We start from the raw sequence: 14,421 nt of genomic DNA on the forward strand, positions 1-14,421 counted from the left end.
ATAGGGTCTCAAAAGATCGGGGGACAACTGTAGCTTGTTGAAAGTTGACCAAAACATGACATCTGCGGAACTGCCCAGGGTCGACGAGAAACCTATGCACCTTCCTTCCTGCCGTGACTATTGAAATGACCACTGGGTCATTGTCGTGTGGGACCACATCCCGCAGGTCAGCCCTTGTGAAAACGAGATCTGACTCCCATGGGTCGTCTGGAAATTCCTCTGCAACCGTACTCACTGACCTCACATATTTCTTCCGTTGAGAGGTAGTGGGCTCTCCTCCAGAAAAGCCGCCAGAGATGGTGTGCACTTCTCCGTGAGTTGGGACTTCATGCGCTTGACCTTCCTCTAGCGTCGCTGGGACTGTGGTCGTGGTGGACCCAGCGAGATAATCTTTCAAGAAACCATTCTTCACAAGCTCGTCCAACTGATAGCCCAGCGCCAAGCAGTTATTAATATGGTGCCCAAACGCCTCGTGGAACTCGCACCATGATTCCTTGTGAGGCCCCAGTATTTTGTCAGACTTCACTGGTGGCCTCAACCTGTCAGCTATGTTGGGCACAACGATGAGGACTTTGAGTTCCACCATAAAGTTGTGCCTTAGTGGTCTATTTCCCTCCCTCCTTCCTTTGTCTCGTAAGTGTGCTTCCTGTCTTAGTTCTTTTTCTCTGTGGCAACTTCGTGGACCCTAGCAGGTTGTGTGCGTATCTGTGCCCTTGGTCGCGCAGGTGCAGCAATCATGCACTTCTCGTATGCCTCGCCCTCCGAGGCAATGTGCTCTACCGCCCGACGCCTCACTTCAGCAAAAGTTTTGGGGCGGCTGCGGTTGAGCGATTTGCTAAAAGATCCAAGACACACTCCCTTCCTAAATGCATACACGATCATGGGCTCGTCTGTGGTACCCACCTTCACAACCTGTGCCCCGAAGCGGCTTATGTACTCCTTCAATGTTTCCCCTTGGTATTGCTTTACGTCGAAAAGGTCATACGAAACTGGGGCTGGGGCCCTGTTGGCTAAATACTGCTCTCTGAATAGTCGTGAGAGTTGTGCGAAAGACGTAATGTGACCCTCTGGGAGGTTGATGAACCAATCCATAGCCATCCCAGTCAAAGTGCTCATAAAGAGCTTGCATCTCACGGCATCAGAACCGCCAACCAGCATCATCTGTGTGTGGAACGCAGTGAGGTGCGCCTAAGGATCCTCCATCCCTATGAAGGTTACCTTGGGCCCTGATCCTGCCTGTTGACCAGAACGCAAGAGCCTTGCCTCGTCAAATCTGGATCGACTTTGCACCGTGCTAGCTTCCGTCCTTCGCCTTGATTCACCTCAGGGACCTGCAAAAGACAGAACGGCGCCGCTGCGGCCGATCACGCTCCGACGCCCAAGTCAGCGACTGAACCACCAAAATACTAAGAGAAAACTAAGAACTTCAGGAATCGTGCAATATTCTCTCTCAGCGTACTCCAGTTCTCGCAAGCGTAAAAGAAGTATTCTAAAACGCGCGTACCTCAGAAGTTCTTTAGGATTCCTTATATACCTGTGCATTTTCTCTCTCCTGACAGTTACACATCTGGACACGTGGCTCGCATCCAGCTGTACACGTGTCACCATCTGGAGCATCCTTGACTTGAGCGTCACCTCTTACTCTTCAGGCTTTACGACTAAGTTACTTATGCAGGAAGCAACTCAGCGTATAACTGCCTTGGAGCGCGATCTCTTCTGCGTGGCGAGTACGGGTGTCTTCATACACACCTTCCCTGTGGTCTCGCCGGTCGCCATTATATTCTACTTTTCTTAGTTCACTGTGCATGCTCGGGTAAGCTGTTCCCCGACCTCAACCTCTGGCCAGCTAGGGAATGACCATCTGACGACTTCATCCTTTGCTTCGAAAGCCTGGAACAAGCTTTCCTGATCCTTCGGCGATGTCATCCTCTCGGCGATCTCCGATCGCCTTGTCGCCTGGGTTCGCACCCGGCGACTACAACACAAACTTGGTGACCGCCGTTTTAGGTACGCTAGAGATCGGGGCACGCCAACTTAACGACTGGCGATCACACGAGCCTCCCGACGTCCTTCCCTTCTACCAGCCAGGTGTCCCGTTCAACACGCCTATACTATTGCTTGCGGCCACGTCATCAATTCCGACTACCTGAGCGGTACACAAGCCCCCCAGTCTTAAGCGAAGACTTGTCCAGCGAAAAGACTAAGAGGTCACGTCACTGCCGATCTACGTGGCGCTGGCACGGAATTCCAAACGTTCGTACCCTCTGCTTTTCTGACGTTCCACCAAACCCCTTTTTCCAATCGTTCGACACATGGCTTCATCAACGGTCATCTTCAGCTGTCGTTTGCGCTTCCAAAAACGTTTGAAAAACCCTTAAACCCCTTCATTTCTACTGTTTCATCATCTCTCTGCATTCTCAAAACGCTCTGAGTTTTCTCTGCAAACCCACAACGCTTCTCAGCTCCCTCAATCTCCAACTCCCTTCAACGCTCATCTGATCATCGAAAGGTACCTCTTTTACTTCTTCTGTTGATACTTGCTGCATTTTAACCGATTCGCATCATCCATTATCTGTCTGGTGCATACGCTGTGGGTTGTTTCCTCTTCTTCTTCCTTCTCGTAACTTAGGGCTTCGTCTTCCATTACATTCATCACAACAAACTCCCGTTCGTTCGTTCTCCATTCTTCGTCCACAATCGAGTCGATCTCTGTAACCTTTGTTCATCCTTTTTCCTTTTTCCTTTGCAGTTCCCGCGATGGCTCGTACGAAAACCACCGCGAATCCTCCTCCTTCATCACGAAACCCTCCACCCCAAGCGCATAACTTACCACGAGCATCTGGTGCTCCTTCTTCCCAGGCTGAGAGGCCTGCAACCTCTCACCCCAATCTCGCTCAGGCAACTCCACCAGTCGCCGGAGGAGCCTCCGTTGCCACACAAGACTACAAGAAGCTTTATCCGTGGGCCACCTCAGCTTTGTTGAAAGTAACCTCTTCCATAAACACAATGTTGGGCGTGCACCGACTAAGGAAAGGGGACCAATCTGATCTTTCATTCCATAAGGAGCATGACAGCAAAATGGCCGTGCTTCCCTGCCACCCGGATGAACCAATCTGTGCTGACGATAAAGCGAGCAACGACGAGTTGTTCTGCTTTCTCTACGCGACGTTCTTCAAGAAGGTGAAGCTCCGACTTCCCTTCACTCGCTTCGAGAGGGAGTTACTAACTGAGCTCGACATCGCCCCCGCCCAGCTTCACCCCAACAGCTGGGCGTTCGTAAGGGCGTTCCAGATCATGTGCGCACACCTGGGTTTTCCTCTTCCTCTTTAAAGCTAAGAATCTAGGAGACCGCCTCTGGATTAGCCTGAACGGGATCGCTGGGAGGTCAATCCTCTCCATCTTCCAGCAATCTTACAAAGATTGGAAAGGAAAATTCATAAAGGTGCGCGCCAACGACCAAGATCCTTCCCTGCTCGACGGCTTCCCCTTGTACTGGGTGCACAAGGGGAACAAAGATGCCAAAGAGAGCTTTAGGAGGCCCAGAAGTCCCGACAACATGGGCGAGCTAGATAAAGATCTATGCCTTTTTTGGAAGAAAGTAGCAGCCGCCAACATCACTTTTCCCACCTCCGCAATAATCTCCTTCGAGTTCCTCGAGGACCAACTCGAAGCTCACATAGGTTAGCACTTACCTCGACATTTAGGTTTTCGTCTTGTGTTGGAACTGATTTCGCATCTCTGTTATCTACCATCGGGCGTCCTGCTTGTTGCGCACTGGACTTGGTTTTTAATTCATGCGCCATTTGTTTGCATCATTCGCACACGTACTCGTATATTTTGCTTTTGCTGTTGTGCTTACTTGTATATTTTTACCCTGTGCAGACCTCATGTTGGGCAAAGGCAAATTAGCTGAACTGAGGGCGCTCGCCTGAACTCATAAGTTGGCGACGGGTTCCCAAACCGTGCCCAACTCGGTGGTGGAGATCGCCGCCGCCCAGGGTAGATCGCCTCCTCGAGGCCCAGCTCCTCCAGAGACACTGCCCGCCCCTCAACGAAAAAAGCTCATCTTAAGGAAACCAAAGAGGAAAACTCCTCAAGTGGTTCAAGAAGATGAGGATGAGGATGATGAGGCGACTGAGGACGGCCTTGTCACCAAAAGGAAAAGGGTGGCACCTTCTTCACCACCCGCTCTCCCAACACCAACACCGCCCTCTCCCCCAGCTCCAACACCGCCCTCTCCCCCAGCTCCAACACCGCCGGTCCAAGCAACACCCTTGGCAGTCGCGCTTCCTGCGGTTGAAGGCAACGAGCCCAAATTCATGGAGAACCCTCCTAGTGCCTCCACGCCGTTCGTATATGCTGGAGAGGGTCCTCCTTCAACCGCCTCAATTGCTGAAGCCGCACCAGGTGGGGATGAAGGCGCTCACAACTCACCGATACTCATAACCGAGTCGCCCACTTCACCACCACGCCAGAAAGCCCCCCTTGCTCAACCAATTCAAGAGGGTGGTGGTGAGAGTCAGCACCAGGCTCCTTCAGCACCTCCACCAACAGAAGCTGCAAGCCTTCCCCCCTTGGTCAAAGAAGTCTGGGGGCCTTTCACAGCTAAGCTAAAGATGATGGCAGAGGACCTTCCCTCAATCATAACAAAGGCTGTGAAGAGCTCCAACAAAAAGCTTCAGGACGAGATGATGAGAATCAACTAAAGGTGGCTTTTTATAATGAAGAACAAGATCATTCGCCTTCACATTTAAAGTTTTTCTTGTTAATCTTTGCAAAAGATAAAGCCCAAGCCCAAGCCCAAGAAGGCCAAAGCCCACAAAAGCCCAAAGACCATCCCATGAAGGGCAAAGCCAAGTTTTAAATAAATATTGTTTAGAAAGGTGCTTAGAGGGAAACATTAGAAACCTCTATTGTTAAAGCATCTTTTAGTCTTAGGGGGGGTGTGTTAGTAGATAGGTGTAGGAGTAAATAAGGAGGTGCCAAAGTGAGAGAAGGGATCACACCTTCCTCATGCTTTGTTTTAGGCGCAAATTCTAGAAGCTTTTTAGGAGGGAGTTTTTTTCAATTTGTGTAGCTTACTTTTCAACACCTTAGGCTATAAATAGAGGTGCTCTCTTTGTAAAATTCAGATTGGAATTAATCTAAGAAAACTCTACTCAAATTTTGAGTGAACTTTGGAGAGCTTTGAGCCTTCTTCTCTAGTCTTATCTTGATGGATCGATGGAGTCCTCAAGTGGCGGCATCACTCTCATCTAGGAGCATTCCACACTTCTAGTGGCGAGATCATCCATCCTCTTTCCATCTTCATGAGCATTTCTCTTCTCCTTCCTTTCTTCTCTTTCTATTGTTTTTGTTAGCTTGTGTTCTTGAGTTTTGGTTTGGTGTTCTTGCTGTTTTTTATGAGTTTTGGTTCGGCAGTTTTATATTTCAGTCCATTCATCTTGTTCCTTTGCTTTTCTTACTCTTTTGTTCGGTTCAATTTGACTAAAATTGGTTCATCCAAATGAGTTTGGGATTTGGTACTAGTTTTTGGTGAGTTCTTGTCTTAGAACAATGATCCAACTCTAAGAAAAGTGCCTCTATAATGTCCAACTCAAGGTGATTCCTAAGAAGGTCAAGAACCTTTCTCTATGTGGCTAGTGGAATCACATCATGTGGTATCATGAGTCTTAGGTTCTTCTTGTTTAATTTTTGAGTTGTGTAGCACTTTATTTCAAGAGCTCTTTAATTTTCTTGCAATTTAAGTTTCTGTTTTAGGCTTATTTTGAGTTTACTTGTTGTTTTAATTCTTTTGCCTATCATATGTTTGAGTATTTTCCTTTTTGAATCATGTCAAGTTTTGTCTTAGTCATGTTATTCCATAATTGTCATTACTTCTAGTAGTACTTTTATTGTTTTTGATTGTTTCTTGCTTTAGTGTCATATAATTTTCTGAATTGATGTTGATCCTTTGTGCATTTTCTTTTTAGAATTGAGTTCGTACTTGTATTCTAGACCTATACAAGTTCCAATACATCATTTTCTATTATGTCTTTGCTAGTTCATCATCCTGTTTTTTATTCCTATTAGGATTCCTCTGTTTCTGAAAAAAAGTGCTTACTGTTTTTCCTTATTGCAATTGATTTACTTACTGGAAAATTCTGAAATTCTGGCTAGTGGAATCACATCATGTGGTATCATGAGTCTTAGGTTCTTCTTGTTTAATTTTTGAGTTGTGTAGCACTTTATTTCAATTGTGAATCACATCACGAGATCTCCACACTCCAGGAGGAGAATCGCCTGATAAGGATCGAGGCGGAAAAGCTGTCTTGCAACCTGATGATGGCAGAGATCGATCACTCAAGGGTGGAAGACGCCATGAGTGCCGAGTTGAGGGTTGTGCGCAAGGAGGCCTCCGATCTGCGCCAGAAACTGCACCTCCTAGCTCAAGAGAAAATCGAGCTGGAGAGCAAGCTGGTTCCCTATAGGCTTAAGGTTGCCAACTTGGAGGCATCGATGAAAGCGGATGCAGCCAAGGTAGAGAACCTTGAAAAGAGGTCGGCTGATCGGGAGGTTCTCCTTGGAAAGGTCGAGAAGGAGAGGGACGATGCCGTGGACGAGCTCGTCAAGGCTCGAGAGGAAAACGAGAAAATTGCTGCAGAGCTGGCCCAGGCGCGGGACGAAGAACTGAAGAAACGAGCTGACGAGCTAAAGCAGCAAACCGAGGGGCTCAAACAACAAAACGAAGAGCTCGAACTAAGCTCCACCCAAGTCCTTGCCGCCGGATTCGACGCCGCCCTGGAGCAAGTCGCCTGCCAGTACCCCGAGCTCGACCTCTCCATGGTGTCGATATGTAATGAAGTGGTGGATGAGAAGATCGTGCCTTCTGAAGATTAGTCGTCTCCCTCCATCACTTATTCCCTGGGAACTAATGCTTGTCCCTTTTTGCACAAACTTTACCTGTAATAACTTTTTCTTTTCTTCTTATGCATTCAAACTAATACCACCTTTATTATAACTTCTCCCGCTTCTGCACATGGTCTCTCTGTTTACTTCGCTTTTCCTTGTAGAAACCGCTTAAACAAATTAACTTAGCGATTCTGCGGGCTCAATCGTTTACTTACTGCTTCAAACTCGAGCAAACTATCAACTCTCAAACGATGGCATTTTAATAACTTGTGAACTTAAGGCAACGAACTTCAGCGTGAAACTACTTACTAAACAGCAAGTTTCAATCCAACTGATAGTTTAAGATATAGTTCACCTGATCTGCTCCATCGAAACGGGCCCTTACTCTTGCCATCGCCCGGACTTCTTCTGATCGCCATAGGGTCCCGGCGATGTAAGCTTCCTTTTGCCTTCATAACTTGGCTATTGTTCCCTCATCTGGGGTAGAGGCGCCTTTCGGATCCTTCTCTACCTCCCTGAGTTTCAGAACAATAAGCCGGATAGCTAGGCGTTCTCTTTGAACCTACCTTAGCCACCCTTTAAACTTCTTTCACCCTCCACACCATACCTGAACTCGTTTGAGACGAGAAGGATTTTATCTTGCCTGAACTCGCTCGACGGCGAGAAGGTCTTTATCTTGCCTAAACTCGCTCGACGGCGAGAAGGTCTTTATCTTGCCTGAACTCGCTCGACGGCAAGAAGGTCTTTATCTTGCCTGAACTCGCTCGACGGCGAGAAGGTCTTTATCTGGTGCCTCTACTTTGCCCAGGGATTACATCTCCTCTTCCCTGGATGCACTGAGGGCTTTTAACTTGTTCTTGCCTGCACTCGCACAAAGTCGAGGAGGACTTTAATCTCTTTCTCGCCTCAAGACGCGCGATGGCGTTGAGGTCTTTTAAACGTTGTTGGCGCCTCCGATCGCCGAAAGACGATGAAGACTTTTAACTTTAACTGATGCCGCCAATCGCCAAAAAGCGATGAGGACTTTAAAACTTTTAGAAAGCATGCAACATATCTTCAAACTTGCCTTAAATCACATACGAGTGACAAGGTGTTTTTCTAAAACTTTCGAAGCAACAAGCATGCAATCTTAGAAACTTTAAACTTTGAAAATTCTTCTTTATTGGGTGGCCTCATTAAAAACCCTCCTTAGGGAAAAAAGAGTGCCCCCTTCAAACTGTTTTAACAGAAAGCTTGCAAATATCTTCGTGTTTGTTTTTACTTACAAAGCTTCAACTGTAATATAACTTGAGGTGTGTGGCGTTCCAAGTGCGAGGAATCGCCCCTCCTTCCAATGTTTCTAAGCGGTAGGCGCCGTTCCCGAGCGCCTCGGTTATTCTGAACGGTCCCGTCCACTTAGGCGACAACTTGTTTTCCATCTCGTACTGGTGGGCCTTCCTCATCACCAGGTCGCCTTCTTTAAACTGCCTCAGCATCACCTTCGAGTTATATCTTCGTTCAATCCTCCTTTTCACTGCCTCGGCTTTTACTCTCGCCTCCTCCCTGACCTCATCCAGCAAATCCAGATTCAACCTTCTTTCCTCATTCGAGTCTTCCACTACAAAGTTCTGGAATCTCGGCGAGCTCTCCTGGATTTCCACTGGAATCATTGCGTCGCATCCATAGACCAGGCTAAACGGGGTCTCATGGGTTCCTGACTGCTCGGTGGTGTGGTATGCCCAAACTATGCGGGGTACCTCCTCAGCCCACAATCCCTTGGCTTTCTCCATCCTCCTCTTCAAGCCTCTTAGCAACACCCGATTGGTGGACTCTACTTGGCCATTTGTCTGAGGGTGCTCGACGGATGCAAATACTTGTTGAATTCCCACCTCTTCGCACAGCTTCTTCAACAGGTGACTTGCAAACTGAGTCCCGTTGTCTGACACCAGGCACTTAGGCACACCAAACCGGCACACGATGTTCTTCCACACAAAGCTCTCAATCTTGTGTGTGGTGATCTGGGCTACTGGTTCTGCTTCGATCCACTTGGTGAAATATTCGATTGCCACCACCAAGTACTTCATCTGCCTGATCGCCAATGGGAAAGGTCCCAGGATGTCGATTCCCCACGTATGAAACGGCCAAGGGCTGTAAATTGACTTTAACTCTTCTGGAGGCGCTTTGTGCCAATCGGCGTGCTGCTGACATTGTTTGCAACACTGTGCATACTTCTTGCAGTCCTCCCTCATTGTTGGCCAGTAGTAACCTGCACGGAGGGTTCTTGCGGCCAGAGCTCGACCCCCGACGTGACTTCCGCATATCCCTTCATGGAGCTCGGCCATAATTCTTGTACATTTCTCTCCGTGCACACATTCCAGGAGTGGGTGTGTGAACCCAAACCTATACAACTCGCCATCAATCATCGTGAACTTGCTGGAGTTCTTCTTTATCTTCCTAGCCTCCGTCGGATCCAGCGGGAGAAGGCCATCTGCCAGGCATCGCTGGTATTGTGTTATCCATGTGTCTGGCTCATGCGTAGCGCAGACCTGCGTCATGTTCACCCTCTCCCCCCGAAATGCTCTTATTCTTGGTGATCTCAAGGTTTCCTGAGTCAAAGACCCGTGACTCCTCACTGCTTTCTCCGTCGACTTGCTTATTTGAAGGACCATGTGGTCTACCACAAATGCTCTAGGCGTCTTCAGAGTTTCTTCGATCACCGTCCTCTGCCTACCCCCCTTGCCTGAACTGGCGAGCTTAGCTAGCAAGTCTGCTCGGGCATTCTGCTCTCTGGGCACATGCACCACTTCGAAGGAGGCAAAGGAAACCTTCAATTCCTGCACGTACGCTAAGTAAGCCGCCATTTGTGGATCCTTGGCCTGGAACTCGCCCGTTACTTGTCCCGTGACCAACAGCGAGTCACTCTTAGCCATCAGCACCCTAGCTCCCATCTCCTTGGCCAGCAAGATTCCGGCGATCAGCGCCTCATATTCTGCTTGATTGTTGCTGGCTTTGAAGGCAAACCTCAGGGACTGTTCAATCAGCACACCGTTGGGCCCTTCTAGGATGACTCCAGCACCGCTACCCTGCTGGTTCGACGATCCGTCCACCGAGAGCACCCAACGAAAGCCATCCCCTTCGACTCGTGCTGCCTCCGACGAGAGTTCGACCACGAAATCGGCGAAAACTTGCCCCTTGATCGGTCCTCGGGGCTCATACTTGATGTCGAACTGCGATAGCTCCACTGCCCATTTCACCATCCTCCCAGCTACATCAGGCTTCTTCAGGACTTTCTGGATAGGCAAGTCGGTCATCACCAGTATTGTAAAACTGTGAAAATAGTGGCGCAACCTCCTCGCCGAAAACACCACAGCCAGTGCAGCTTTCTCCAAGGCCTGATACCTGACCTCCGGGCCCTGCAACACCTTGCTGACGAAATAAATAGGCTTCTGGGCCTGGTCTTGGTCTTGGGCGAGCACCGCACTCACCGCCCTCTCAGTCACAGCAAAATACAACCTGGGAGGGGTTCCCGCCAACGGTTTGCACAAAACCGGCGGGCTCGCCAGGTACTCTTTAAGCTTGACGAAGGCCTCTTCACACTCCCTCGTCCAGGCAAACTTATTGTTTCGCCTTAAACACTGGAAGTACGAATGGCCTTTCTCTCCGCTAGCCGACACGAAACGAGACAGGGCGACCATCCGACCTGTAAGCTGCTGCACCTCCTTCACGGTAGCCGGACTCCTCATCGCCAAGATGGCAGCACACTTATCAGGATTTGCCTCTATTCCTCTTTCAGTTAAGAGGAATCCCAAGAACTTCCCTGCCTCCACGCCGAAAATGCACTTCTCGGGATTCAGCTTTAACCTGAACTTGGCGATTATGGTGAACAACTCCTCCAGGTCCGCAACGTGCTTGCTCGTTTCCGGCGAGGTCACGACCATATCATCCACACACGCTTGCACATTCCTTCCCAGCATTGGTGCAAGTACCCTATCCATCAATCTTTGGTACGTGGCCCCTGCGTTCTTCAGCCCAAAGGGCATCACTTTGTAGCAGTAGCACGATCTCTCGGTCATGAAGGCGGTCTTCTCTTCGTCCATAGGATGCATTTTTATCTGGTTGTACCCCGAGAAGGCGTCCAGGAAACTCAGCATCTTACACCCTGCAACACTGTCGACCAGGGCATCTATGCTTGGCAAAGGATATGAGTCCTTTGGGCAAGCCTTGTTTAGATCAGTGAAGTCGACGCACATGCGCCACTTCCCATTGCTTTTCTTCACCAGCACGACATTGGCCAACCACTCAGGGTACTGAACTTCTCTGATATGGCCTGCGGCGAGGAGCTTCTGTATTTCATCCCTGATCGCCTGCCTCCTCTCCTCGTTAAACTTCCTTCTTCTCTGCCGCACTGGTCTGACCTGGTTGTCCATTGCTAGACGATGGCACAAGAAGTCGGGGTCGATTCCCGGCAAGTCTGAAGCAGACCATGCGAAAGCATCCAGATGCCGCTCTATCACCTTGGCGATCTGGTCTTGGAGTTCAGCCTCCAAAGATCTTCCCAGCTTGAAGACTTTTCCCCCGATCTCCCTCTCGAGCCACTCCTCGACGGGTTTGGGTCGGTTTTCCTTGGCGATCACCGCCTTGGCGATTCCCAGCTCCCTCGCTTCCTCTGGGCGGTTCCTCGCCTCTTCTTCCCGATCGGCGTTCTCCTCCCTTGCTTCAGCATCTACCATGACGACATCGCTACCGGCGGTCGCCTCCACTACCGTCGACCTGTGCTTCACACCGGGAGGCGGGGTGGTAGTGATGTAACTTACTGACCTCTTATTTTTCAGGCTATTCTCATAGCACTTTTTCGCTTCCTTCTGGTCAGATTTGATGGTGATCACCACCCCATCCATAGACGGCAACTTCACCTTCATGTGCCTGGTCGAGGGCACAACTCCTATTCTATTGAGTGTTGGTCTTCCCAACAGAATGTTATATGCTGAGGGAGCATTCACGACGAGGTACTTGATTTTCTCCGTCCTCGAGCCCGCCTCATCTGTGAATGTAGTTCTTAACTCGATGTACCCCCTAACCTCCACCTGGTCACCAGCGAAACCGTATAAGCACCCTCCATAAGGCCTCAGCTGGTCAAGGGGTAATTGCAGCTGTGTGAAAGTCGGCCAGAACATCACATCTGCCGAGCTTCCTTGGCCCACCAGTACCCTGTGGACCTTCCTCCCCGCTGTGACAAGCGAGATAACTATGGGATCGTTGTCATGAGGCACAACGTCCCTGAGATCTTCTCTTGTGAACGTGATGTCCACATCTGGCGAGTGGTCCTCGAACATGTCCACCGTCATCACAGACCTTGCATACTTCTTCCTCTGTGATGCGGTGCATCCACCACCCGAGAAACCTCCTGCGATGGTGTGAATCTCTCCATGAGTGGGCATCTCGTGCTGCTGAGCCTCACTACCCGCCGGCTGGGAGCTCGACGCGCCCCCTGTCCTCCTGTCCAGCAGGTAATCATTCAGGAAACTGCTCTTGACCAGGTCGTCGAGCTGGTATCCCAGTGCCAAACATGAATCGACGGTGTGACCAAAACTCTGGTGGAATTCGCACCAGGCGTCTGGTTTTGGTCCTAACACCTTGTTGCCCACTTTCTCGGGTGCTTTGAGCCGGGCTGTTATATTGGGGATGGCGATCAGGTCCGCCAACCCCATGACAAACTTATGCTTTGGCGGGCGATTGTACTCCCTGGGGCGCCCTGGGCCCCTGCCCTTGTTTTTCCTCGGATCATAAGGATGGCGAGTCCTTTGATCCCTCTTGGCCGCTGCTGTCTCCAGCACCCTCTGTGGCTGGATCCTGGTCTGGGCACGTGGCCTAGCGGGGGCCACGATCCCTCTCTTCTCGGCGAACTCACTCTCATCGGCGATGTGGGCCACCACAAGTCGCCTAACCTCAGCAAACGTGGCGGGGTGAGCCCTGATCAGTGCCTCACAGAAAGGTCCCGGCAGCACGCCCTTTTTGAAGGCGTATACCAGCATCTCCTCGTCTTTCGCAGGCGAGCGGACCATCTGTGCCCCAAAACGATTCAGATAGTCCCTGAGGGACTCTCCCTGGTATTGCCTTATGTCGAACAGGTCGTAAGACACCCTTGGTGGCGCTTTGTTCACAATGTACTGCTCGACGAAAATCTTCGAAAACTGCTGGAAATTGGTTATGTGACCTGTAGGCAGGCTCACAAACCATTCCAGCGCTGTTCCCTGGAGTGTGCTCACAAACATTTTGCAATACCCAGCATGCGAGCCTCCTGACAGCATCATCTGCGTGTGGAACGTGGTGAGATGTGCCTCAGGATCCTCCATGCCGGTGAAAGTAGCCTTCACGGGTACCACGCTCGCAGGGATAGGCGTGTCTGTGATCGCCTGAGCAAATGGCATAGGGAAAACGCGAGGTGGCGACAACGGTGCGACCTCTTCAGCGACTGGGCGGCCTCTCTGCTCCTGAAGAGCTTGGCGCAACTCCTCAGTCACTTTGCTGAGCTCTTCATTCCTGGCCTGAGAGGCAACTAGGTCCTCATGCATCTTTGCCTGCTCTACGCGCGAGGCCTCCACGTTCGCCTGTAGTGCACGCATGATCTCCATCATTTGCGCCATGGTCATGGCGCCTTCAGCAGCAACTGGCACAACTGGACTTGAACGGTTGCTTCTCATCTTTCTCATGAAAACTCAGCAAACCAAAGTTCGACGAACAAAATCTCCTTTAGCAACGATCGGTCCAACGAACAACCGGCCAGAAGTCCCCAAACTCCCTAAGGCCTTCGCAAACACAACTACAACAGCACGCCGATAGATTCGGACGTCAAAACCTTCGCAGAAACTTGCAACTTCACCTCAGATCCTCCACTTCTTCAACAAGCCCCCGATCCCCTAACCAGAAACGCAATCAAACAGAAACACACTGAATGGCCGATTGAACACCGGGCGAACGGCAAGAAACTCCAAGAAAAACGATCGAAAGCTTGAATGAACGGTGGAAAACCTCACTCCACCGATTAAAACTCGAACAACGGTAGAAACCTCGAATTCACCGGACAAGACTCAAACGAGCGGTGAAAAACACGAGTTTACCGAACAACAGCTTGAACGAACGGCGGAAAATGGTTGCATCAGCACACAACCACACAGAAACTACCGAAACTTCAAGAACTCACGCTGTGGATGGGGACACGTTTTACACGGCCCCACGGTGGGCGCCTGATGATCCTGCCTGTTGACCAGAACGCAAGAGCCTTGCCTCGTCAAATCTGGATCGACTTTGCACCGTGCTAGCTTCCGTCCTTCGCCTTGATTCACCTCAGGGACCTGCAAAAGACAGAACGGCGCCGCTGCGGCCGATCACGCTCCGACGCCCAAGTCAGCAACTGAACCACCAAAATACTAAGAGAAAACTAAGAACTTCAAGAACCGTGCAATATTCTCTCTCAGCGTACTCCAGTTCTCGCAAGCGTAAAAGAAGTATTCTAAAACGCGCGTACCTCAGAAGTTCGTTAGGATTCCTTAT

General features: G+C 50.1%; 2 protein-coding genes across 2 annotated transcripts; one reads left to right on the forward strand and one right to left on the reverse strand.

Annotated features, from left to right (window-relative positions):
- Window positions 1-651: 651 nt before the first annotated feature.
- LOC137838513 (uncharacterized) lies at window positions 652-1,098 on the reverse strand. The gene has a single exon (XM_068647762.1). It carries the CDS (start codon window positions 1,096-1,098, stop codon window positions 652-654), a length of 447 nt encoding a protein of 148 aa, XP_068503863.1.
- A 5,226-nt stretch (window positions 1,099-6,324) lies between these two features.
- On the forward strand, window positions 6,325-13,172 carry LOC137838519 (filament-like plant protein 1). Its single transcript, XM_068647766.1, has 2 exons — window positions 6,325-6,800; window positions 13,091-13,172. Exons 1-2 carry the CDS (start codon window positions 6,325-6,327, stop codon window positions 13,170-13,172), a joined length of 558 nt encoding a protein of 185 aa, XP_068503867.1.
- The last annotated feature ends 1,249 nt before the right edge of the window (window positions 13,173-14,421 follow it).

This window comes from Phaseolus vulgaris, chromosome 11 (assembly GCF_000499845.2).
Source record: "Phaseolus vulgaris cultivar G19833 chromosome 11, P. vulgaris v2.0, whole genome shotgun sequence".
Taxonomy (NCBI): Eukaryota; Viridiplantae; Streptophyta; class Magnoliopsida; order Fabales; family Fabaceae; genus Phaseolus; species Phaseolus vulgaris.